The sequence below is a fragment of the Anomaloglossus baeobatrachus genome, chromosome 9 (genome assembly GCF_048569485.1).
Source record: "Anomaloglossus baeobatrachus isolate aAnoBae1 chromosome 9, aAnoBae1.hap1, whole genome shotgun sequence".
In the NCBI taxonomy this organism is placed as follows: domain Eukaryota; kingdom Metazoa; phylum Chordata; class Amphibia; order Anura; family Aromobatidae; genus Anomaloglossus; species Anomaloglossus baeobatrachus.
In genome coordinates, this window is record NC_134361.1 from 220,556,372 (window position 1) to 220,583,529 (window position 27,158).

At 51.6% G+C, this 27,158-nt stretch overlaps 1 protein-coding gene across 1 annotated transcript; it reads right to left on the reverse strand.

Moving 5' to 3' along the window:
• Nucleotides 1-4,628: 4,628 nt before the first annotated feature.
• Nucleotides 4,629-27,158, reverse strand: LOC142250765 (uncharacterized). Its single transcript, XM_075322983.1, has 3 exons — nt 26,829-27,158; nt 7,255-7,396; nt 4,629-6,476 (listed from the first exon to the last, which is right to left on the reverse strand). The coding sequence occupies exons 1-3, from the start codon at nt 27,019-27,021 to the stop codon at nt 6,002-6,004; spliced, it is 810 nt and encodes a 269-aa protein (XP_075179098.1). The 5' UTR covers nt 27,022-27,158; the 3' UTR covers nt 4,629-6,001.

The window sequence follows — 27,158 nt, forward strand, 5'->3', positions numbered from 1 at the left end:
GCCGGCTACTGGGAGTGATCGGCTGATCACCCGGCGGCCGACTACTGTGAGTGACCCGGCGGCCGACTACTGTTAGCAATCAGCTGATCGTTCACAATAGTCTGCCGACGGTGAAACTGTAATAAAAAAAATAAAAAAATGAATTGCGTTGTTTTGCAGCATCCGTTGGGCCACTATATGCAACACATCCGTTGCATCCATCACACAACGCAATGCAACGGATACCGTTCAACGCAAGTGTGAAACTAGCCTAACTCAATTAAAAATAAGTGCATGGTCATCAAGGGGGAGCTTAATCATTACACCTGACCTTCCAATCTGATGTTTTGGGCCCAAAATCATCTGATAAACTCTTTGTTTCCAGATGGCTTTTGTTTCAGTGCAAGACAGTGAATGTTGAACATATATGGGAATTAACTATGTGGCAAGTTGGCTTGCAAAGATTAGAGACCCAGTGATGCACTGTGCACCTTTACATTTTTCATAAAACTAGTATGTGCTGATATCTTCACCACAATTTAAAGGGATTAAATTTAGTCTGGCTTCGGGATGCCTTATCACTAACTCTATCCATCCTTAGCCAAATTTTTAAAATGAATTTGAGAACCTAATGTAGACCAGGTGGTGTGACCCTCTCATGTGCAGGTGATTTACTTCTACATCTTGCAAAATGTAAAAGTTTAGTGCATGCTCAAACTCCTTTTTTGTAAAGGGCTACAAAACTCAATAACTACTTAAGCCAATATTTTTGGTTTAGATTTGTCCCTTTATGGGTTTGTTTTTTTTTTTTTTTCAAATTTTTTTTAAAGGATATTGTGTGTTTTTTTTAAAAAACATTTGTTCATAATTAAAGGGATCAGTTATGTCAAAACCATCAAGTTATTTGGATCTTGTTCATGCATGTATTCCATTTACTGGGTCAAAATTTGCATCAAGTCAACAAATTGTAGTGGTGTTTTATTTTATCCAAACAATTAAAATAAAAACCCAAAACAACAAATTGCAAGCCTACTGGTGATTCCACGGCTAGGGTAAAAATTCTAGTTTTATATTGGCACGTCTTTTTGCCTCCCTGTGTTCAAGGCAATATTTTTTTAATTTTGTTTCATTTTGTATTTAACAGTCTTTTCAACTGACTTCCCCTATTAACTTACTTTTTTGCATTTGTTTTTCTAATTTATATATTTTTTTGTTTTTTAACAATTTCAGATTTCTCGCAACTGGCAATTGTTTTGTTTCACTCCATTTTGAGTTTCTCCTTGGCACGTCAACTATATCTGGGATTGTGCGCAATACTTGTGATGTAATTTGGGACAATCTCAAGAGCCGTGTGATGCCTCAGCCAACCACACATGACTGGGTGAGGATTGCCCATGGTTTCATGGAAGCAGCAAAATTTCCACACTGTATTGGAGCACTAGATGGCAAGCACATTCGTGTTAAAAAGCCACCAAATTCAGGATCCCGTTACTTCAATTACAAAAAGTATTTTTCGGTTATTCTTATGGCTTTGGCTGACAGTAAATACTGTTTTGTAATTGCAGATATCGGTGCCTATGGGAGTGCGTCTGATGCTCGCATCTTTCGTGCTTCCAGGTTTGCACGTCGTCTTAATGACATGAACCGTGCCCTTGCACAGACCTCTGGGCCGCTTGCACCCTTTATTATGGTTGCTGATGAGGGATTTGCGCTCTCGAAACATGTCCTTCGGCCATGGTATGGACACCCGTAAGCGCATTTTTAACAAACGACTGACCAAAGCCCGTCGTTTTGCGGAGTGTGCTTTTGGGATACTTACCTCGAAATGGCGTCTTTTCCTGAGCACAATTCAAATGCATCCTGAAAATGTCAAAGCTGCCTTGAAGGCAGCTGTTCTTCATAATTTTTGTCGTCTCCAGGAACAATCCTTCGCTGATGAGGAGTCGTTGAGGGAGTTAAACATGCCCTTACAACAGGACATACAACATGGTACACAAGAAAGCCCTTCTGGTCTTCATGTCCAGAATATTTTTGCAGATTATTTTGTTTCGCCCGAAGGCTTTGTACCATGGCAATTGCAGGAGAATCTGTAATTATTTTTTTAAAAGTTTAGGTTTTTTGTGACTCCTTTTTGATTTGGCTTTTTTATTTTCACAAATTTGGTTTAGTTAGGGACTCGCAAGAAAATGAGGACCCTTGACGTGGGTTGCGAGCTTAAGATTTTGTGTTTTTCTATTTAAAGGGTCTTGTTTGACCAATGTTAAACACAGAAATCAACAAATACCTCATGATTTTTATCACAATCATTTATTGTTAGACTAATTTTTATGAAGAAATATTAAAAAAATTGTATTGACCATGTTTTTTTTGTTTATCTTTAAAAAATAACCAAACCACATGGCGATAATGGTTAATCCCAGCAGGTGGCTTAATATGGGTGGATAAACCAAAAGGCATGCGTTGCCCTGTCCCAAGACAAATTTAATGAAGGTAACAGGGTGACGGTCTATTAGGAGCGCTAGGAAACAAGAGGACTAGGGGACTCAAAATACAAGGACTTTATACTGGCTATTAGAGGGATTTAAATTATTAAAAAGTCCATCTATTGTAATTCCCCTACTCATCCTGTTTTGTAGCGCTCCTAATTGACCGTTACCTTCACTTGTAATATCCCCTTGTGGGATTATTGGCAGGAGCTGCTCTGCGAACGGAGTGCCACACATTACTTACTAGGACCCACACTTGCCAGGATACTGGGCTTGCTCTGGCTGTTCATGAGCTGCGGTGATGTACTTCCGTTTGCTCGTGGCCCCGTGGCCAGCCTGGAAGGAATTGACATGCACCGGCTTCCCGGGATCCTTGGATGGCTGCTGGCTCCAGCGTGCCCCCGTGGATTTTGAATTCATTATCCGAGGTTGTGCAAGGGTGCACAACCTTCTAAGGTGAGTAGCCTTCGGGCATTATCCCAGTTCTGTAGCAAGGGGAGAAAATAAGTCCTGCACCACCGCACTTTACCTGCAGTATCGTCTGCGGTACCGCCTGTGTCTGTGTCCGAGTGGAGAGCCTGGAAAGTCCAATAATCCAAAAGCGGGGTGCTCGTCATAGAACAAAATCCATGGATAAAGGATGAGAATATAAAGAGACCGCACTCTGTCCGCTGTGAAGGATTTTCTTTTATTCAAACACATGCAAGGTGAGAAGCCGGAGGCACACTGTGAGCTGGCTCCTCTAAACTGGACGACGGCCGTTTCGCCCACAAATTGGGCTTCCACAGGTCCACATGTGGAGCTACGGCTACACCCCTTTTAAAGGAGCGCTCACAGGCTGCCTGAGACCACATAAAAACATACAGGAGATTTATATGTGTACGTGAATATAAAAAGTAAACATATGTCAAGTTTCATGAACAAGTTTACAGAAATTACATAAATAACAGACAACCGAAGTATTTGGAACTGTCACAGGAATACAGTCAGATCCACACGATCGTTTAACCCTTGTGGGCCTTGTGCCCCATAATTAATAATCAACTTAGCCTCTTCTTGCAATAATAATTTGTGCAGGTCGCCCCCCTTAGAAGGGAGAGAGACCTTTTTGAGGCCGGCAAAACGTAAAACGTCGGGATTACTGTCATGATGTTCCTGGACGTGTGTGATTAATCTGGGGGAACCTTTCCCTGATGTTATTGAACTATAATTGTCTATGTAGTTCTCTGCCCTTGTGGCAGGTTCTACATAGGCAAAACTATCAGATGTTTGAATGTACGGTTCAGGGAACATTATAGTTCAATAACATCAGGGAAAGGTTCCCCCAGATTAATCCCACACGTCCAGGAACATCATGACAGTAATCCCGACGTTTTACGTTTTGCCGGCCTCAAAAAGGTCTCTCTCCCTTCTAAGGGGGGCGACCTGCACAAATTATTATTGCAAGAAGAGGCTAAGTTGATTATTAATTATGGGGCACAAGGCCCACAAGGGTTAAACGATCGTGTGGATCTGACTGTATTCCTGTGACAGTTCCAAATACTTCGGTTGTCTGTTATTTATGTAATTTCTGTAAACTTGACATATGTTTACTTTTTATATTCACGTACACATATAAATCTCCTGTATGTTTTATGTGGTCTCAGGCAGCCTGTGAGCGCTCCTTTAAAAGGGGTGTAGCCGTAGCTCCACATGTGGACCTGTGGAAGCCCAATTTGTGGGCGAAACGGCCGTCGTCCAGTTTAGAGGAGCCAGCTCACAGTGTGCCTCCGGCTTCTCACCTTGCACGTGTTTGAATAAAAGAAAATCCTTCACAGCGGACAGAGTGCGGTCTCTTTATATTCTCATCCATTATCCCAGTTCTGCCTTACCACCAGGTGCTATCCAGCACATCCTCCTTTTTTTTTTTTTTTTTTATTCCAAGACAAATTTAGTCATTGCAAACCTAAGAAGCTGCGTACTTCCATTATACATGTTCTGGCACTTTCCATCACATAGGCCTCTCCTGTTATAATGGCCCCATGACAGAGGGCAATGTTGGCCTACCTCTGCTCCAAAATATTTTGGCCACATTTTTTTTTTAAACAAAAATTTAGATAAAAAGCCATACGTCAAAAAATGTGCTCACATTTTTTTATTCAAACAAAAACATTTCAACTCAAATGCACCACTAATATTTTGGTTACATAACCGAACAAAAATGGTATTACCATATTTTTTTCAAAAAAAATACACATTAGGTTATATGATGCTACACAAAATCAAACCATAAAAGGTTCTAAACAAAATAATGGGTTTTGTCTTATAGTCTGGTGGTGTATTACCGGAGGAGGTGGCAGCGGTGGTCGATTGGGGTCACAGGATGCAAGGGCAGTGGTTCTCCCCCAGCTGTGCTGGTGAAGTGGTGGCTGAAGGGGAAGCTGTGATGGTGCTTGAGCAGCTGTGCTGGGGCTTGGGCTGCAGCATTGGTGGGCGGAGAGGGCTTCAAAGAAATGGCGGCTGGAGTTGGCACGTGAGCAGATTGAGCTCTTGGCTCAATAGCAAGCTGAGATATCTTATGCTTAAGCACCACCTCTGCACACCTTTTTATTAAGTCCACTGCTGACAGATCGATGGAGCGGAGGTGGCGCATGTGCTGAAAAATACTTTAGCCAAGAGCTCCATCTGTGCACGCACTGACTCCTGGCAACATTATTTGAAGTCATTACTGGCTGCCCCACAGCCCCTGCACCAGCTGACACCAAACCCGCCCAGCTGCCGCAGCCCCAGGACCAGTTGCAGCAGCATCACAAGCCCATCCACTACAGCCTTTGCACAGTCGCCCCACCATTTCCCCAGACACGTGCAACTCCTCTCCACCACCCCCGGTAAGCTACATTCTGATTGTAAAATGCACCCCTCACTTTCCTCCCTAATTTTGGGTATGAAATGTGAGTTAGAAGAAACAAACTATCGGGATTTTCATAAACATTAAATAATAACTGCAAGAAATCAACTACAATATTTTAGTGACTAAGCCAATCACTCGGTTTGTGATTGGGAGCTGGCCTGATTGCTAGGGGTGGACTTTGTGGCCCTTTGAGTACGTTGGCTCTGGGTGGTTGTGGGTTGGGTAACGTGTGGTTGTCTGTAGCATGTGGGATAAAGGAACAACAGAGTGTGGGTAATTATATGATTCTCTAGATGAACCATAGTAGGAGGATGGCAGAGGAGGGGGGGGAGGAGGGTTGTTGGTTGTATTGAAATGATGAGCCATAATTCGCATATTGGCCTGGCCGTTCCTGCTGGGACAAAGGCAAGTAGGTGGGAGCAGAAGGTTGCTGGGAAATGGCTGCCCAGTTAAAGAGCCAGCAGTAGATAGTTGTGGGTTATAGGATGTCATGGGCTGCTCAAGGCCATATGTCTGGCCAGTTGTTGGGACAGATGTCTCAGCAGAATGATGATGAGTTGGTGAATTTCTGGTGGCCACGGTGGTCTCGTGGCTTGCCTGCTGCTCATCCCGCCAGTGTTCTAGCATATTTAGAACATTGGCTGGGTCATTCCTGGCTGGCCTCAAGCAGGTGCAGAATACCTGCCCTTACATGGACCTGCCGGTTGGCTGGAACCAAAGTGAGATGTGGGCCAAGGGACCTGCAAAACCGCTCGGCATCTGTTTCAGGGTTTAGACTATTTAGGATATGGAGAACACGGGTATCTATTAAGTCTGGCAGAGAGGTAATCTCCTCTGAACGTTGCATCCGTCGGGTTCTAACTAAAGCAACACTGGGCCTAGGGAGCACATGTTGGGTTGGGAATTGGGATGCAGAATCGGATGCCAATTGACCTGCTGGCTGTCTAGTGTTGACAGCAGCTCCACTTGGGCCCTCTCCAGCATCTGCATCTACTTGTGGCTCGTTGCCTTGACTTGTCTCTGCCTCCACTTGTGTATCTGCCTCTGATTGCGAGGTAATACGGGTGGAGGGTCCGGCTGTAGCAGACTCAGATTCTGATTCATCCAGATTATCATCTGTCCTATGCAAAATAAAAATATGATCATATGAAATTACATACACAAAGAAGTTTAGCCTTTGCTTTGTTTTCACATAAGGCTAGGTTCACAATTCCGTTAAATAGAATCAGTCACAATCCGCTGCTCTGGTAAACAACGGAATCCATTTGGCGGATTCCGTTGTTCCCATAGACTTATATGAGCGGCAGATTGTGACTGATGATGCTGCGTTGCATCCTCCGCCCAACTGATCAGTCGTGAAACGACTTACCGCAGGGCGGAAGGAACGCAGCTTGTAACATTTTGGAGCAGGGCAATTGGTAGAATTTCGCTGCGCGTGCTCTCTCTGGCTCCCTGCACACGTAACCAGGATACACATCGGGTTACCAAGCAATGCGCTTTGCCTAGTTACCCGATATTTACCCTGGTTATGGGTGCAAGAAGCCTGACAATTCCCTGCTCGGCTCCGCCCCCTCCCGCAATCCGCATGTATACACACACACACACACACCTCAACTGTCCCATGCAGACCGCGGCACTGACGTCATCCACGGCCCCCCTCGGCTCCACCCACCTCGCACTCCACCCCCCGCACTCCGCCCCCCGCACACAACGGAGTCCGACAATGAATTTCTGTTCATTGACATCCATTGTATAATGCATCAGTCACATGCGTCAAGCAACGCATGTGACTGAGGCAAAACAACGGAAATGTGAACCTAGTTTTATACATTTAAATTTTAGACTTAGTTTAATTTTTTAAATGGTTTAAACATTGCCAACCTATGTAGAATCACTTACTGGTTTAATTCCATAACTGGACGAAGAAACTGCAAATTGCGATAATAGATATACGGCCTCTTCTTGGATGTTGAAGGGAGAGCGTTAAACTCTCGTCTATATTGGTCCCTACATGAGCGCCTGCGCCGTTTCAGTATTTCAACTGTTCAAAAAAAGAGAATACATTAAACAGACTTTAATATTAACCAAATTTAAACACAGAAACAGTCTGGAAAAGCCATGCTTGTTTTTTTTACAAAGTTAACGTTGGCAAGTTAAATATATTAACTACCTGCTGACCTGTTGGCCATATTCTCCATCATGATGTTACTATTGCTTCAGCTGTTGTTGTTAGCTTTTGTCACAATGACAGCATTTAATTTACTTTGTTCTAAAAATTTGCACTTGTGTAAAATTTTTGTGTCCAACAATACAACGCCTAAGTGCAAAATGTTTTAAGAGGAGGCAACGGATATCTCAACCCTTGTCAATGAGTGGGCTAGGGATATGTTGACAATTTTTTTTATTTTTTTTTTTTTTTATAATATTGGGCAAGCAAATAAAGGTATGAAGTTGAAACATACAGTTAGGTCCAGAAATCTTTGGCCAGTGACACAATTTTGGCGAGTTGGGCTCTGCATGCCACCACATTGGATTTGAAATGAAACCTCTACAACAGAATTCAAGTGCAGATTGTAACGTTTAATTTGAAGGTTTGAACAAAAATATCTGATAGAAATTGTAGGAATTGTCACATTTCTTTACAAACACTCCACATTTTAGGAGGTCAAAAGTAATTGGAAAAATAAACCAAACCCAAACAAAATATTTTTATTTTCAATATTTTGTTGCGAATCCTTTGGAGACAATCACTGCCTTAAGTCTGGAACCCATGGACATCACCAAACGCTGGGTTTCCTCCTTCTTAATGCTTTGCCAGGCCTTTACAGCCGCAGCCTTCAGGTCTTGCTTGTTTGTGGGTCTTTCCGTCTTAAGTCTGGATTTGAGCAAGTGAAATGCATGCTCAATTGGGTTAAGATCTGGTGATTGACTTGGCCATTGCAGAATGTTCCACTTTTTTGCATTCATGAACTCCTGGGTAGCTTTGGCTGTATGCTTGGGGTCATTGTCCATCTGTACTATGAAGCGCTGTCCAATCAACTTTGCGGCATTTGGCTGAATCTGGGCTGAAAGTATATCCCGGTACACTTCAGAATTCATCCGGCTACTCTTGTCAGCTGTTATGTCATCAATAAACACAAGTGACCCAGTGCCATTGAAAGCCATGCATGCCCATGCCATCACGTTGCCTCCACCATGTTTTACAGAGGATGTGGTGTGCCTTGGATCATGTGCCGTTCCCTTTCTTCTCCAAACTTTTTTCTTCCCATCATTCTGGTACAGGTTGATCTTTGTCTCATCTGTCCATAGAATACTTTTCCAGAACTCAGCTGGCTTCATGAGGTGTTTTTCAGCAAATATAACTCTGGCCTGTCTATTTTTGGAATTGATGAATGGTTTGCATCTAGATGTGAACCCTTTGTATTTACTTTCATGGCGTCTTCTCTTTACTGTTGACTTAGAGACAGATACACCTACTTCACTGAGAGTGTTCTGGACTTCAGTTGATGTTGTGAACGGGTTCTTCTTCACCAAAGAAAGTATGCGGCGATCATCCACCTCTGTTGTCATCCGTGGACGCCCAGGCCTTTTTGAGTTCCCAAGCTCACCAGTCAATTCCTTTTTTCTCAGAATGTACCCGACTGTTGATTTTGCTACTCCAAGCATGTCTGCTATCTCTCTGATGGATTTTTTCTTTTTTTTCAGCCTCAGGATGTTCTGCTTCACCTCAATTGAGAGTTCCTTAGACCGCATGTTGTCTGGTCACAGCAAAAGCTTCCAAATGCAAAACCACACACCTGTAATCAACCCCAGACCTTTTAACTACTTCATTGATTACAGGTTAACGAGGCAGACGCCTTCAGAGTTAATTGCAGCCCTTAGAGTCCCTTGTCCAATTACTTTTGGTCCCTTGAAAAAGAGGAGGCTATGCATTACAGAGCTATGATTCCTAAACCCTTTCTCCGATTTGGATGTGAAAACTCTCATATTGCAGCTGGGAGTGTGCACTTTCAGCCCATATTATATATAGAATTGTATTTCTGAACATGTTTTTGTAAACAGCTAAAATAACAAAACTTGTGTCACTGTCCAAATATTTCTGGCCCTGACTGTACCTGTAGGTTGTTGCTGTGTTGTATATCAGATGATTAAACAACAAACTCCTACTCACCCACCAAATAATAATTACATTTTTGATTGGTTTGTAGTGAAGCATTCTGTTTAGTAGACAGAACATCATTATCAACATCTTGGCTGAGTCACGGGCGCCTCTATACTGACTTCATGGGTGTGATCAAAAGAGAACAGCATGATGTTGATTATGATGCCTTGTCTACAGAGTTTTGAGGATGAAAAACAATATTTGTTTTTTGAAATGTTAGCCTAATAAGCTGCTTATTTTGTGACAATATTATTATTGGAGTTGCCTTTCGTGGGCAGAAAATGCCCCAGCCACACAGCCCCAACAGGCAGATAGGTGTCAACATCATACCTGATTTTTATTGTAACTTAAAGATAAACATTAGAAGAGGTTACGTTTTGAAGTACAGTGTATCACAATGTCACTTATTTTTTGGATTGGGTGAGACATACATTGCTCATTAGTGATAGAGTTCCCAAAAAACATTACATATGAAGAGATAGGACTCAACGCAATTGCTAAATTCGCCCTAAAAGTTTCTTTCAAGCTGACAGTGTGACAAACAGGGGCTGCAACAGATGCTGGCTGACCATTAGCAAGGCTAATATGTACATTAGATGAGCATTTTTATTTAATTTTCAAATTAATTCAGTCAGGTCACTTATGCCTACAAATTGAAAAGCATTGTGATTGATATGTGAAAATCAAGAGTTTGTATATATAATTATAGTCTATTTTTTTTAAAAAAAATTATGGTTAGCAGACTTGTGCCAGGCCTAGATTATATCTGGTATTGTAGAGTGTAGGTGGCGTTTTAAAGCAGCACGCACACAGAAGACTGTAAACATGGGATCTGGGCTGATATTTTAAATAACGTCACATAGACTATATGAGGGCAGAAATCACATTTGCCAAGCACATTTGACAATTCCTTGGTGCAACAATAAAATAGGTTGAGAAAACCCATACCTCCCAACTTTTAAAGAAGGGAAAGAGGGACAAAGTTTGCGGCGCGCTACGCGTGCCGCGGCAATTTTTAGGCCACGCCCCCTAACCACACACATTTTACAAACGGCCACACCCATATCCACTCCCCATCTACACCCATCCAGTAAACTGAAACTGCAGAAGTTGTCCGTGCTGGCTTTGAGCCGCCACAGATCAGCTATGTGCAGAACAGGCAGGGAGTTAACTACAGGGTGTGCAGGCAGCTAGGACCCAGGAGGAGAGCTGAACAGGGTGTGCAGGCAGCTAGGACCCAGGAGGAGAGCTGAACAGGGTGTGCAGGCAGCTAGGACCCAGGAGAAGAGCTGAACAGGGTGTGCAGGCAGCTAGGACCCAGGAGAAGAGCTGAACAGGGTGTGCAGGCAGCTAGGACCCAGGAGAAGAGCTGAACAGGGTGTGCAGGCAGCTAGGACCAAGGAGGAGAGCTGAACAGGGTGTGCAGGCAGCTAGGACCCAGGAGAAGAGCTGAACAGGGTGTGCAGGCAGCTAGGACCAAGGAGGAGAGCTGAACAGGGTGTGCAGGCAGCTAGGACCCAGGAGGAGAGCTGAACAGGGTGTGCAGGCAGCTAGGACCCAGGAGGAGAGCTGAACAGGGTGTGCAGACATATAGGATGCAGAAGGAGAGCTGAACAGGGTGTGCAGGCAGCTATGGCCCAGGAGGAGAGCTGAACAGGGTGTGCAGGCAGCTAGGACCCAGGAGAAGAGCTGAACAGGGTGTGCAGGCAGCTAGGACCCAGGAGGAGAGCTGAACAGGGTGTGCAGACATATAGGATGCAGAAGGAGAGCTGAACAGGGTGTGCAGGCAGCTAGGACCCAGGAGGAGAGCTGAACAGGGTGTGCAGACATATAGGATGCAGAAGGAGAGCTGAACAGGGTATGCAGGCAGCTAGGACCCAGGAGGAGAGCTGAACAGGGTGTGCAGGCAGCTAGGACCCAGGAGGAGGGCTGAACAGGGTGTGCAGGCAGCTAGGACCTAGGAGGAGAGCTGAACAGGGTGTGCAGGCAGCAAGGACCCAGGAGGAGAGCTGAACAGGGTGTGCAGGCAGCTAGGACCCAGAAGGAGAGCTGAACAGGGTGTGCAGGCAGCTAGGACCCAGGAGGAGAGCTGAACAGGGTGTGCAGGCAGCTAGGACCCAGGAGGAGAGCTGAACAGGGTGTGCAGGCAGCTAGGACCCAGGAGGAGAGCTGAACAGGGTGTGCAGGCAGCTAGGACCCAGGAGGAGAGCTGAACAGGGTGTGCAGGCAGCTAGGACCCAGGAGGAGAGCTGAACAGGGTGTGCAGGCAGCTAGGACCCAGGAGGAGAGCTGAACAGGGTGTGCAGACATATAGGATGCAGAAGGAGAGCTGAACAGGGTGTGCAGGCAGCTAGGACCCAGGAGGAGAGCTGAACAGGGTGTGCAGGCAGCTAGGACCCAGGAGAAGAGCTGAACAGGGTGTGCAGGCAGCTAGGACCCAGGAGGAGAGCTGAACAGGGTGTGCAGGCAGCTAGGACCCAGGAGGAGAGCTGAACAGGGTGTGCAGGCAGTTAGGACCCATGAGGAGAGCTGAACAGGGTGTGCAGACATATAGGATGCAGAAGGAGAGCTGAACAGGGTGTGCAGGCAGCTAGGACCCAGGAGGAGAGCTGAACAGGGTGTGCAGGCAGCTAGGACCCAGGAGGAGAGCTGAACAGGGTGTGCAGGCAGCTAGGACCCAGGAGGAGAGCTGAACAGGGTGTGCAGGCAGCTAGGACCCAGGAGGAGAGCTGAACAGGGTGTGCAGGCAGCTAGGACCCAGGAGGAGAGCTGAACAGGGTGTGCAGACATATAGGATGCAGAAGGAGAGCTGAACAGGGTGTGCAGGCAGCTAGGACCCAGGAGGAGGGCTGAACAGGGTGTGCAGGCAGCTAGGACCCAGGAGGAGAGCTGAACAGGGTGTGCAGGCAGCTAGGACCCAGGAGGAGAGCTGAACAGGGTGTGCAGGCAGCTAGGACCCAGGAGGAGAGCTGAACAGGGTGTGCAGACATATAAGATGCAGAAGGAGAGCTGAACAGGGTGTGCAGGCAGCTAGGACCCAGGAGGAGAGCTGAACAGGGTGTGCAGGCAGCTAGGACCCAGGAGAAGAGCTGAACAGGGTGTGCAGGCAGCTAGGACCCAGGAGAAGAGCTGAACAGGGTGTGCAGGCAGCTAGGACCCAGGAGAAGAGCTGAACAGGGTGTGCAGGCAGCTAGGACCAAGGAGGAGAGCTGAACAGGGTGTGCAGGCAGCTAGGACCCAGGAGAAGAGCTGAACAGGGTGTGCAGGCAGCTAGGACCAAGGAGGAGAGCTGAACAGGGTGTGCAGGCAGCTAGGACCCAGGAGGAGAGCTGAACAGGGTGTGCAGGCAGCTAGGACCCAGGAGGAGAGCTGAACAGGGTGTGCAGACATATAGGATGCAGAAGGAGAGCTGAACAGGGTGTGCAGGCAGCTATGGCCCAGGAGGAGAGCTGAACAGGGTGTGCAGGCAGCTAGGACCCAGGAGAACAGCTGAACAGGGTGTGCAGGCAGCTAGGACCCAGGAGGAGAGCTGAACAGGGTGTGCAGACATATAGGATGCAGAAGGAGAGCTGAACAGGGTGTGCAGGCAGCTAGGACCCAGGAGGAGAGCTGAACAGGGTGTGCAGGCAGCTAGGACCCAGGAGAAGAGCTGAACAGGGTGTGCAGGCAGCTAGGACCAAGGAGGAGAGCTGAACAGGGTGTGCAGGCAGCTAGGACCCAGGAGGAGAGCTGAACAGGGTGTGAAGGCAGCTAGGACCCAGGAGGAGAGCTGAACAGGGTGTGCAGACATATAGGATGCACAAGGAGAGCTGAACAGGGTATGCAGGCAGCTAGGACCCAGGAGGAGAGCTGAACAGGGTGTGCAGGCAGCTAGGATCCAGGAGGAGGGCTGAACAGGGTGTGCAGGCAGCTAGGACCTAGGAGGAGAGCTGAACAGGGTGTGCAGGCAGCTAGGACCCAGGAGGAGAGCTGAACAGGGTGCAGGCAGCTAGGACCCAGGAGGAGAGCTGAACAGGGTGTGCAGGCAGCTAGGACCCAGGAGGAGAGCTGAACAGGGTGTGCAGGCAGCTAGGACCCAGGAGGAGAGCTGAACAGGGTGTGCAGGCAGCTAGGACCCAGGAGGAGAGCTGAACAGGGTGTGCAGGCAGCTAGGACCCAGGAGGAGAGATGAACAGGGTGTGCAGGCAGCTAGGACCCAGGAGGAGAGCTGAACAGGGTGTGCAGGCAGCTAGGACCCAGGAGGAGAGCTGAACAGGGTGTGCAGGCAGCTAGGACCCAGGAGGAGAGCTGAACAGGGTGTGCAGACATATAGGATGCAGAAGGAGAGCTGAACAGGGTGTGCAGGCAGCTAGGACCCAGGAGGAGAGCTGAACAGGGTGTGCAGGCAGCTAGGACCCAGGAGGAGAGCTGAACAGGGTGTGCAGACATATAGGATGCAGAAGGAGAGCTGAACAGGGTGTGCAGGCAGCTAGGACCCAGGAGGAGAGCTGAACAGGGTGTGCAGGCAGCTAGGACCCAGGAGAAGAGCTGAACAGGGTGTGCAGGCAGCTAGGACCCAGGAGGAGAGCTGAACAGGGTGTGCAGGCAGCTAGGACCCAGGAGGAGAGCTGAACAGGGTGTGCAGGCAGCTAGGACCCAGGAGGAGAGCTGAACAGGGTGTGCAGACATATAGGATGCAGAAGGAGAGCTGAACAGGGTGTGCAGGCAGCTAGGACCCAGGAGGAGAGCTGAACAGGGTGTGCAGGCAGCTAGGACCCAGGAGGAGAGCTGAACAGGGTGTGCAGACATATAGGATGCAGAAGGAGAGCTGAACAGGGTATGCAGGCAGCTAGGACCCAGGAGGAGAGCTGAACAGGGTGTGCAGGCAGCTAGGACCCAGGAGGAGGGCTGAACAGGGTGTGCAGGCAGCTAGGACCTAGGAGGAGAGCTGATTAGGGTGTGCAGGCAGCTAGGACCCAGGAGGAGAGCTGAACAGGGTGTGCAGGCAGCTAGGACCCAGGAGGAGAGCTGAACAGGGTGTGCAGGCAGCTAGGATCCAGGAGGAGAGCTGAACAGGGTGTGCAGGCAGCTAGGACCCAGGAGGAGAGCTGAACAGGGTGTGCAGGCAGCTAGGACCCAGGAGGAGAGCTGAACAGGGTGTGCAGGCAGCTAGGACCCAGGAGGAGAGCAGAACAGGGTGTGCAGGCAGCTAGGACCCAGGAGGAGAGCTGAACAGGGTGTGCAGGCAGCTAGGACCCAGGAGGAGACCTGAACAGGGTGTGCAGACATATAGGATGCAGAAGGAAAGCTGAACAGGGTGTGCAGGCAGCTAGGACCCAGGAGGAGAGCTGAACAGGGTGTGCAGGCAGCTAGGACCCAGGAGAAGAGCTGAACAGGGTGTGCAGGCAGCTAGGACCCAGGAGGAGAGCTGAACAGGGTGTGCAGGCAGCTAGGACCCAGGAGGAGAGCTGAACAGGGTGTGCAGGCAGCTAGGACCCAGGAGGAGAGCTGAACAGGGTGTGCAGACATATAGGATGCAGAAGGAGAGCTGAACAGGGTGTGCAGGCAGCTAGGGCCCAGGAGGAGAGCTGAACAGGGTGTGCAGGCAGCTAGGACCCAGGAGGAGGGCTGAACAGGGTGTGCAGGCAGCTAGGACCTAGGAGGAGAGCTGAACAGGGTGTGCAGGCAGCTAGGACCCAGGAGGAGAGCTGAACAGGGTGTGCAGGCAGCTAGGACCCAGGAGGAGAGCTGAACAGGGTGTGCAGGCAGCTAGGACCCAGGAGGAGAGCTGAACAGGGTGTGCAGGCAGCTAGGTCCCAGGAGGAGAGCTGAACAGGGTGTGCAGGCAGCTAGGACCCAGGAGGAGAGATGAACAGGGTGTGCAGGCACCTAGGACCCAGGAGGAGAGCTGAACAGGGTGTGCAGGCAGCTAGGACCCAGGAGGAGAGCTGAACAGGGTGTGCAGGCAGCTAGGACCCAGGAGGAGAGCTGAACAGGGTGTGCAGACATATAGGATGCAGAAGGAGAGCTGAACAGGGTGTGCAGGCAGCTAGGACCCAGGAGGAGAGCTGAACAGGGTGTGCAGGCAGCTAGGACCCAGGAGAAGAGCTGAACAGGGTGTGCAGGCAGCTAGGACCCAGGAGGAGAGCTGAACAGGGTGTGCAGGCAGCTAGGACCCAGGAGGAGAGCTGAACAGGGTGTGCAGGCAGCTAGGACCCAGGAGGAGAGCTGAACAGGGTGTGCAGACATATAGGATGCAGAAGGAGAGCTGAACAGGGTGTGCAGGCAGCTAGGGCCCAGGAGGAGAGCTGAACAGGGTGTGCAGGCAGCTAGGACCCAGGAGGAGGGCTGAACAGGGTGTGCAGGCAGCTAGGACCTAGGAGGAGAGCTGAACAGGGTGTGCAGGCAGCTAGGACCCAGGAGGAGAGCTGAACAGGGTGTGCAGGCAGCTAGGACCCAGGAGGAGAGCTGAACAGGGTGTGCAGGCAGCTAGGACCCAGGAGGAGAGCTGAACAGGGTGTGCAGGCAGCTAGGACCCAGGAGGAGAGATGAACAGGGTGTGCAGGCAGCTAGGACCCAGGAGGAGAGCTGAACAGGGTGTGCAGGCAGCTAGGACCCAGGAGGAGAGCTGAACAGGGTGTGCAGGCAGCTAGGACCCAGGAGGAGAGCTGAACAGGGTGTGCAGACATATAGGATGCAGAAGGAGAGCTGAACAGGGTGTGCAGGCAGCTAGGACCAAGGAGGAGAGCTGAACAGGGTGTGCAGGCAGCTAGGACCCAGGAGGAGAGCTGAACAGGGTGTGCAGGCAGCTAGGACCCAGGAGAAGAGCTGAACAGGGTGTGCAGGCAGCTAGGACCCAGGAGGAAAGCTGAACAGGGTGTGCAGGCAGCTAGGACCCAGGAGGAGAGCTGAACAGGGTGTGCAGGCAGCTAGGACCCAGGAGGAGGGCTGAACAGGGTGTGCAGGCAGCTAGGACCCAGGAGGAGGGCTGAACAGGGTGTGCAGGCAGCTAGGACCCAGGAGGAGAGCTGAACAGGGTGTGCAGGCAGCTAGGACCCAGGAGGAGAGCTGAACAGGGTGTGCAGACATATAGGATGCAGAAGGAAAGCTGAACAGGGTGTGCAGGCAGCTAGGACCCAGGAGGAGAGCTGAACAGGGTGTGCAGGCAGCTAGGACCCAGGAGGAGGGCTGAACAGGGTGTGCAGGCAGCTAGGACCCAGGAGGAGAGCTGAACAGGGTGTGCAGGCAGCTAGGACCCAGGAGGAGGGCTGAACAGGGTGTGCAGGCAGCTGGGACCCAGGAGGAGAGCTGAACAGGGTTTGCAGGCAGCTAGGACCCAGGAGGAGAGCTGAACAGGGTGTGCAGGCAGCTAGGACCCAGGAGGAGAGCTGAACAGGGTGTGCAGGCAGCTAGGACCAAGGAGGAGAGCTGAACAGGGTGTGCAGGCAGCTAGGACCCAGGAGGAGAACTGAACAGGGTGTGCAGGCAGCTAGGACCCAGGAAGAGGGCTGAACAGGGTGTGCAGGCAGCTAGGACCCAGGAGGAGAGCTGAACAGGGTTTGCAGGCAGCTAGGACCCAGGAGGAGGGCTGAACAGGGTGTGCAGGCAGCTAGGACCCAGGAGGAGAGCTGAACAGGGTGTGCAGGCAGCTAGGACCAAGGAGGAGAGCTGAACAGGGTGTGCAGGCAGCTAGCACCAAGGAGGAGAGCTGAACAGGGTGTGCAGGCAGCTAGGACCCAGGAGGAGAACTGAACAGGGTGTGCAGGCAGCTAGGACCCAGGAGGAGGGCTGAACAGGGTGTGCAGGCAGCTAGGACCCAGGAGGAGAGCTGAACAGGGTTTGCAGGCAGCTAGGACCCAGGAGGAGAGCTGAACAGGGTGTGCAGGCAGCTAGGACCCAGGAGGAGAGCTGAACAGGGTGTGCAGGCAGCTAGGACCAAGGAGGAGAGCTGAACAGGGTGTGCAGGCAGCTAGGACCCAGGAGGAGAACTGAACAGGGTGTGCAGGCAGCTAGGACCCAGGAGAAGAGCTGAACAGGGTGTGCAGGCAGCTAGGACCCAGGAGGAGAGCTGAACAGGGTGTGCAGGCAGCTAGGACCCAGGAGGAGAGCTGAACAGGGTGTGCAGGCAGCTAGGACCAAGGAGGAGAGCTGAACAGGGTGTGCAGGCAGCTAGGACCCAGGAGGAGAGCTGAACAGGGTGTGCAGGCAGCTAGGACCCAGGAGTAGAGCTGAACAGGTTGTGCAGGCAGCTAGGACCCAGGAGGAGAGCTGAACAGGATGTGCAGGCAGCTAGGACCCAGGAGGAGGGCTGAACAGGGTGTGCAGGCAGCTAGGACCCAGGAGGAGAGCTGAACAGGGTGTGCAGGCAGCTAGGACCCAGGAGGAGAGCTGAACAGGGTGTGCAGACATATAGGATGCAGAAGGAGAGCTGAACAGGGTGTGCAGGCAGCTAGGACCAAGGAGGAGAGCTGAACAGGGTGTGCAGGCAGCTAGGACCCAGGAGGAGAGCTGAACAGGGTGTGCAGGCAGCTAGGACCCAGGAGAAGAGCTGAACAGGGTGTGCAGGCAGCTAGGACCCAGGAGGAAAGCTGAACAGGGTGTGCAGGCAGCTATGACCCAGGAGGAGAGCTGAACAGGGTGTGCAGGCAGCTAGGACCCAGGAGGAGGGCTGAACAGGGTGTGCAGGCAGCTAGGACCCAGGAGGAGAGCTGAACAGGGTGTGCAGGCAGCTAGGACCCAGGAGGAGGGCTGAACAGGGTGTGCAGGCAGCTGGGACCCAGGAGGAGAGCTGAACAGGGTTTGCAGGCAGCTAGGACCCAGGAGGAGAGCTGAACAGGGTGTGCAGGCAGCTAGGACCCAGGAGGAGAGCTGAACAGGGTGTGCAGGCATCTAGGACCAAGGAGGAGAGCTGAACAGGGTGTGCAGGCAGCTAGGACCCAGGATGAGAACTGAACAGGGTGTGCAGGCAGCTAGGACCCAGGAGGAGGGCTGAACAGGGTGTGCAGGCAGCTAGGACCCTGGAGGAGAGCTGAACAGGGTTTGCAGGCAGCTAGGACCCAGGAGGAGGGCTGAACAGAGTGTGCAGGCAGCTAGGACCCAGGAGGAGAGCTGAACAGGGTGTGCAGGCAGCTAGGACCAAGGAGGAGAGCTGAACAGGGTGTGCAGGCAGCTAGGACCAAGGAGGAGAGCTGAACAGGGTGTGCAGGCAGCTAGGACCCAGGAGGAGAACTGAACAGGGTGTGCAGGCAGCTAGGACCCAGGAGGAGGGCTGAGCAGGGTGTGCAGGCAGCTAGGACCCAGGAGGAGAGCTGAACAGGGTTTGCAGGCAGCTAGGACCCAGGAGGAGAGCTGAACAGGGTGTGCAGGCAGCTAGGACCCAGGAGGAGAGCTGAACAGGGTGTGCAGGCAGCTAGGACCAAGGAGGAGAGCTGAACAGGGTGTGCAGGCAGCTAGGACCCAGGAGGAGAACTGAACAGGGTGTGCAGGCAGCTAGGACCCAGGAGAAGAGCTGAACAGGGTGTGCAGGCAGCTAGGACCCAGGAGGAGAGCTGAACAGGGTGTGCAGGCAGCTAGGACCCAGGAGGAGAGCTGAACAGGGTGTGCAGGCAGCTAGGACCAAGGAGGAGAGCTGAACAGGGTGTGCAGGCAGCTAGGACCCAGGAGGAGAGCTGAACAGGGTGTGCAGGCAGCTAGGACCCAGGAGTGGAGCTGAACAGGGTGTGCAGGCAGCTAGGACCCAGGAGGAGAGCTGAACAGGATGTGCAGGCAGCTAGGACCCAGGAGGAGGGCTGAACAGGGTGTGCAGGCAGCTAGGACCCAGGAGGAGAGCTGAACAGGGTGTGCAGGCAGCTAGGACCCAGGAGGAGAGCTGAACAGGGTGTGCAGACATATAGGATGCAGAAGGAAAGCTGAACAGGGTGTGCAGGCAGCTAGGACCCAGGAGGAGAGCTGAACAGGGTGTGCAGGCATCTAGGACCCAGGAGGAGAGCTGAACAGGGTGTGCAGGCAGCTAGGACCCAGGAGGAGGGCTGAACAGGGTGTGCAGGCAGCTAGGACCCAGGAGGAGAGCTGAACAGGGTGTGCAGGCAGCTAGGACCCAGGAGGAGGACTGAACAGGGTGTGCAGGCAGCTAGGACCCAGGAGGAGAGCTGAACAGGGTTTGCAGGCAGCTAGGACCCAGGAGGAGAGCTGAACAGGGTGTGCAGGCAGCTAGGACCCAGGAGGAGAGCTGAACAGGGTGTGCAGGCAGCTAGGACCCAGGAGGAGAGCTGAACAGGGTGTGCAGGCAGCTAGGACCCAGGAGGAGAGCTGAACAGGGTGTGCAGGCAGCTAGGACCCAGGAGGAGAGCTGAACTGGGTTTGCAGGCAGCTAGGACCCAGGAGGAGAGCTGAACAGGGTGTGCAGGCAGCTAGGACCCAGGAGAAGAGCTGAACAGGGTGTGCAGGCAGCTAGGACGCAGGAGGAGAGCTGAACAGGGTGTGCAGGCAGCTAGGACTCAGGAGGAGAGCTGAACAGGGTGTGCAGGCAGCTAGGACCCAGGAGGAGGGCTGAACAGGGTGTGCAGGCAGCTAGGACCCAGGAGGAGAGCTGAACAGGGTTTGCAGGCAGCTAGGACCCAGGAGGAGAGCTGAAGAGGGTGTGCAGGCTTCTAGGACGCAGGAGGAGAGCTGAACAGGGTGTGCAGGCAGCTAGGACGCAGGAGGAGAGCTGAACAGGGTGTGCAGGCAGCTAGGACCCAGGAGGAGAGCTGAACAGGGTGTGCAGGCAGCTAGGACCCAGGAGGAGAGCTGAACAGGGTGTGCAGGCAGCTAGGACCCAGGAGGAGGGCTGAACAGGGTGTGCAGGCAGCTAGGACCCAGGAGGATAGCTGAACAGGGTGTGCAGGCAGCTAGGACCCAGGAGGAGAGCTGAACAGGGTGTGCAGGCAGCTAGGACCCAGGAAGAGAGCTGAACAGGGTGTGCAGGCAGCTAGGACCCAGGAGGAGGGCTGAACAGGGTGTGCAGGCAGCTAGGACCCAGGAGGAGGGCTGAATAGGGTGTGCATGCAGCTAGGACCCAGGAGGAGGGCTGAATAGGGTGTGCAGGCAGCTAGGACCTAGGAGGAGGGCTGAACAGGGTGTGCAGGCAGCTAGGACCCAGGAGGAGGGCTGAACAGGCTGTGCAGGCAGCTATGACCTAGGAGGAGGGCTGAACAGGGTGTGCAGGCAGCTAGGACCCAGGAGGAGAGCTGAACAGGGTGTGCAGGCAGCTAGGACCCAGGAAGAGAGCTGAACAGGGTGTGCAGGCAGCTAGGACCCAGGAGGAGGGCTGAACAGGGTGTGCAGGCAGCTAGGACCCAGGAGGAGGGCTGAATAGGGTGTGCAGGCAGCTAGGACCCAGGAGGAGGGCTGAATAGGGTGTGCATGCAGCTAGGACCCAGGAGGAGGGCTGAATAGGGTGTGCAGGCAGCTAGGACCTAGGAGGAGGGCTGAACAGGGTGTGCAGGCAGCTAGGACCCAGGAGGAGGGCTGAACAGGCTGTGCAGGCAGCTAGGACCTAGGAGGAGGGCTGAACATGGTGTGCAGCTAAGGGTATGTTCACACATCAGGTTTTTGCTGTGCTGCACAATCTGGCGCTTTGCGGGAAAAACGCATGTGGGTTTTTTTTGCCGCCGGGTGCGGTTTTTCCTCATAGACTTTTATTAGCGCCGGATTGTGCCGCATGTACTTACGTTTGATCCGGTTTTTGCCGGATGCGGCAAAAATCGTCACTCCGGCGGCCGCACAGGACGCAGACAGGAACGTTTTTTGCCAGCGGCAAAAAAATGCATAGTTCCGGGTGCGGCATGGTGCATAATTGAAGTCTATGCGACCGGATACGGTGTCATGCTTCAAACGCCGGAAGCATGTACCGTATCCGATTTTTACTTCTGAGCATGCCCAAAAGTGATATAAATTCATTGCTTGTCAGAAAATCAATCAATCACTCACTCTCTCTCAAACTCTCTCACTCACTGACTGACTCACTGACTCATTCACTCTCTCTCACCCACTCACCGGTCACCGGCGCGGGGCTGCACGGCTGTCACACTGCTCCGGCGGCTTCCCCTAATTTGAAAATGCCGGCCGCCCATTATTCAATCTCGTATTCACACCGGCGCCTATGATTAGTTGCAGTCAGACACACCCCGACGCTGAGTGACAGCTGTCTCACTGCAACCAATCACAGCTGCCGGTGGGCGGGTCTATATTGTGCAGTAAAGTAAATAACTAAAAGAAAAACGGCGTGCAGTCCCCCCCCCCCAATTTTGATACCAGCCAAGATAAAGCCACACGGCTGAAGGCTGGTATTCTCAGGAGGGGGAGCTCTACGGTATGGGGAGCCCCCCAGCCTAAAAATATCAGCCAGCAGCCACCCGGAATTGCCACATCCATTAGATGCGACAGTCCCAGGACTCTACCCGGCTCTTCCCGAATTGCCCTGGTGCGGTGGCAATCAGGGTAATAAGGGGTTAATCATGGCAGGCGTCTATGAGACACCCCCAATGATTAACCTGTAAGTGAAAGTAAATAAACACATACACCCAAAAAAATCCTTTATTTGGAATAAAAGACAAAAAAACACCCTCTTTCACCATTTTATTAAAATCCCCAAATACCTCTCCAGGTCCGACGTAATCCACAGAGGTCCCGCAACGCTCTCAGCTCTACTACATGAAGCTGACAGGAACGGTAGTACAACACAGCCTCTCTCCATCAGCTCCACGCAGCAACTGAAGGGAGTCGCGCTGTCAGCGGTGACGTCACTGAGGTAATGCCGGGTTGTGTGCGGTGAAGATGCGTGCAGGGTAGTGCCTGCGTGTGCGGTGATGATGCGTACGGTAGTGCAGGGGTGTGCGGTGATGATGCGTGCTTGGTAGTGCCTGCATGTGCGGTGATGATGCTTGCTGGGTAGTGCCTGTGTGTGCGGTGATGATGTGTGCTGGGTAGTGCCTGCGTGTGCGGTGATGATGCGTGCGGTAGTGCAGGGGTGTGCGGTGATGATGCCTGCTGGGTAGTGCCTGCGTGTGCGGTGATGATGCGTGCTGGGTAGTGGCTGCGTGTGTGGTGATGATGCATGCTGGGTAGTGCCTGCGTGTGCGGTGATGATGCGTGCGGTAGTGCATGGGTGTGCGGTGATGATGCGTGCGGTAGTGCAGGGGTGTGCGGTGATGATGCGTGCGGTAGTGCAGGGGTGTGCGGTGATGATGCGTGCTGGGTAGTAACGGTGTGTGCGGTGATGATGTGTGCTGGGTAGTGCCTGCGTGTGCGGTGATGATGCGTGCGGTAGTGCAGGGGTGTGCGGTGATGATGCGTGCGGTGATGATGCGTGCTGGGTAGTGCCGGCGTGTGCGGTGATGATGCGTGCTGGGTAGTGCCTGCGTGTGCGGTGATGATACGTGCTGGGTAGTGCAGGAGTGTGAGGTAGTGCCTGCGTGTGCGGTGATGATGCGTGCGAGGTAGTGCCTGCGTGTGCGGTGATGATGCGTGCTGGGTAGTGCCTGCGTGTGCGGTGATGATGCGTGCTGGGTAGTGCCTGCGTGTGCGGTGATGATGCGTGCGGTAGTGCAGGGGTGTGCGGTGATGATGCGTGCTGGGTAGTGCCTGCGTGTGCGGTGATGATGCGTGCTGGGTAGTGCCTGCGTGTGCGGTGATGATGCGTGCTGGGTAGTGCCGGCGTGTGCAGTGATGATGCGTGCGAGGTAGTGCCTGCGTGTGTGTGGTGATGATGTGTGCTGGGTAGTGCCTGCGTGGGGGGTCTCTCTCAGCATAAAATAAAAACAAAAAAAAAAAAAACGGATCCGTCGCATCAGTTTTTTCACAATCTGAGACAGATCCGTTGCATCAGGCACAAACCAGATTGTGCCTGATTGGAAAAAACTGATGTGTGAACAGTAGATAAGGCACTGTACAATTTGTTGTGCAATTTCTACTGAGTAAGCTAATACCCCATATTTGGTTGAAAACTACTTTTGAGGTACAGTAGAAACTGAAGAAGAGAAGGAGAACCATATTGGAGTGCAGATGTAGTTGGAATGGTTTGCAGGTGCCATGTCACATTGCCAGAGCCCCTGTGTTGCCAGTACAGCAGAAATCCCACATAAGTGACCCCATTTTACAAATTTCACCCTTTAATGAATTAATCTCGGGATCCAGTGAGCATATTGACACTACAGGTGTGTCACAAAATGTTATATTATTGGGTAGTGAAGAAGGAATATTTACATTTGTACCACTAAAATGGCCCTATAACCTGTTACACAATTTCTCCTGAATGTGACAACACCCCACATGTGACTGCAGTAAAATTTGTGATTTAGTGGCAGCTAGGGGCTTAGTGGCAGCTATTAACTCCTAATTACCCTGATTGCCACCGCAGCAGGGCAATTGGGAAGAATTGGGTCCAGCACCAGAATTGGCGCATCTTATGGATGCGCCATTTCTGGGGTGGTTGTGGGCTGCTATTGTTAGGCTGGAAAGGGCCAAATAACGATAGCCCTTCCCACCCTAATAATATCAGCCGCCAGTTGTCTGCTGTACCTTGGCTGGTTTTAGAAAAATGGGGGGACGCCACGTCATTTTTTTTTTTCCCAAAAAAATAAAACAGCTGGCCAAGCTGGCTATCCCCCTATTGAGCTATTGTGTTATTTCTTTCTATCTATTCTGTTCTTATAATCTATTCTATATGTATGGATACCATATTTTGGTATAGGCGGTTTCCTTGACAGGAGACTGCCCTTCCCATGGTTGTTCCTTCCCGGTGAAAGACCTGGCTAGTTTCCTGCCAGCGTTGAGAAACATGTGATGGTGTCTCCGCAGGCCTTCTTGCTTTGAATATTTCCCAGGGGGCACTGCTCTAGAATCACTGCGTTGAGAAACACGTGATGGTGTCTCCGCAGTGGTGGATGTTGATCTCCCTAAGGTCAACCATCCTTGCTCACATAGTCTTTTACTAGGCAATGCTCCCACTAGCCAGATTCCTACTCCACACTGATGAGAGGCAAATACCCCGAGACGGCTGTCTGTGGATGGATACCATGTTTGGCATAGGTGGTTCCTTGACTGGAGACTGCCCTTCCCGTGGTTGTTCCTTCCCGGTGAAAGACCTGGCTAGTTTCCTGCCAGCGTTGAGAAACATGTGATGGTGTCTCCGCAGGCCTTCTTGCTTTGAATATTTCCCAGGGGGCACTGCTCTAGAATCACTGCGTTGAGAAACACGTGATGGTGTCTCCGCGGTGTTGGATGTTGATCTCCCTAAGGTCAACCATCCTTGCTCACATAGTCTTTTACTAGGCAATGCTCCCACTAGCCAGATTCCTACTCCACACTGATGAGAAGCAAATACCCCGAAACGGCTGTCTGTGGATGGATACCATGTTTGGCATAGGTGGTCTCCTTGACTGGAGACTGCCCTTCCCATGGTTGCTTCTTCCCGGTGAAAACCTGGCTAGTTTTCTGCCAGCGTTGAGAAACATGTGATGGTGTCTCCGCAGGATTTCTTGTTTTGAATGTTTCCCAGGGGGCATTGCTCTAGAATCACTGCTTTGAGAAATACGTGATGGTGTCTCTGCGGTGTTGGATGTTGATCTCCCTAAGGTCAACCATCCTTGCTTATGTAGTCTTCTACTAGGCAATGCTCCCACTAGCCAGTTTCCTACTCCACACTGATGAGGGGCAAATACCCCGAAACAGCTGTCTGTGGATGGATTCCATGTTTGGCATAGGTGCGCTCCTTGACAGGAGACTGCCCTTCCCGTGGTTGTTCCTTCCCGGTGAAAGACCTGGCTAGTTTCCTGCCAGCGTTGAGAAACATGTGATGTTGTCTCCGCAGGCCTTCTTGCTTTGAATATTTCCCAGGGGGCACTGCTCTAGAATCACTGCGTTGAGAAACACGTGATGGTGTCTCTGCGGTGTTGGATGTTGATCTCCCTAAGGTCAACCATCCTTGCTTATGTAGTCTTCTACTAGGCAATGCTCCCACTAGCCAGTTTCCTACTCCACACTGATGAGGGGCAAATACCCCGAAACAGCTGTCTGTGGATGGATTCCATGTTTGGCATAGGTGCTCTCCTTGACAGGAGACTGCCCTTCCCGTGGTTGTTCCTTCCCGGTGAAAGACCTGGCTAGTTTCCTGCCAGCGTTGAGAAACATGTGATGGTGTCTCCGCAGGCCTTCTTGCTTTGAAATATATATTGTCATGCTTGGGTCAGGAGGGTCACCAGTCAGTCCAAGCAATGCAATGCTATCGTTGTTGGTGTTATATGGCTGTTTCACTGAGCGCTCTGTATCTTACTCCAGTAAGATTTTTGGTGTAAGGAATGTCACAGTTCATCATGAATTAGACGAGTTCTGGCATCACACCCTCGTTCTGCCCCAGCTATATCTATTTTGGCAGAGCATGCAGTTTAATGCAATTCCACATTGCACAAAACATTTGTGACTTTTCAAAACAATTTATGCCAAATTCTGCCAGAATTACTTTAATGAATCAGGGCCTTTGCTCTAGTACTCGGGTGGGACAGTGACACTTGATACAAAGCTCTAAATCATGAGCATAAATATATATTAGAAAGAATACCAAGCTGGACTTGCTACCACTATAAGGAGCAAGAGAGTTTACCAAAAGGCAAAGATTTTAACTAACATAAACCTATAAAAACAGAAAGGTTTCTTCAAGACATGCAAAGGCTAGCCTGAACTTCATGTAGCTGCAAATTACCAGAAAAACCCAACACAGAAGAAACTATTTATCTGCTTCAACCTTTGAAAAGGCAGGTCTACAAACTGTTCATTGTGGAGATAACCCTGGCTTCTTTTGTTACTGTCACGCTTCCCGGTCCCCTTGTCCCGTTCTCCGGTCCCCGTGGCCCGCTTCCCGCTCCCCGGCGGCGTCCCCTGCTCACCACTCCGGTCCCGTCCTCCTCGTCCCCGCCTGCAGCCTCCACGCGTCCAGCTCCCCGCTCCCGGCGCTCCTCTGCGAGGTGGGACTCCCAGCCGGGCGCTCCTGCCTCCTCCTCACCGCTTCCTGGACTGGCTTCTGGCACACGGGCCTCGCGCATGCGCATTAGGGCGCGCGCGCGGTCATTGACCCTTTCTTAAAGGGCCAGCACCCAGAAACAGGATATTGCATAGAAAGGTACAGGGTATATAAGGGTTCTCTTTCCTGGTGGGCGGGGCCTGTTCTACGTGTTTAGTAAGCTAGTGTTCAGGTCCCCTATTGCATTGCCTTGTACCTTGCCTGCATTAACCCTGTCCTGTCTCGTAGAGCCTGTCCTGCCACGCCAGCCGCTCCGAACCACGCTCATTCCCGTACCCTGACGGTGACTTCGGCGGATGTTCCACCATCTCTGCAGCTCCGCCAGTCTCCAGTCCCTGGCTCCGCTTGGTGACCCGTTCCATCGCTCAGCAAGTCCCGGATCCCGCCTGACCTTACCACCTGGCCTCGGACTCTGAGCCTCGTCACCCGGACCACCGTCCAGAACTCCATCCACCTTTCCTGCTCCCATACGGACTGTCCGGCTACCAATAGTGCTTCGGCCGCCGTGCACCCAGACCCTCTGGCGGGGTGACCTGCCTGACTGCCTCCTCAAGGGAAACCGGTGTACGGTCCAGAGGTTCCACCACCCGGACGTTACAGTTACAT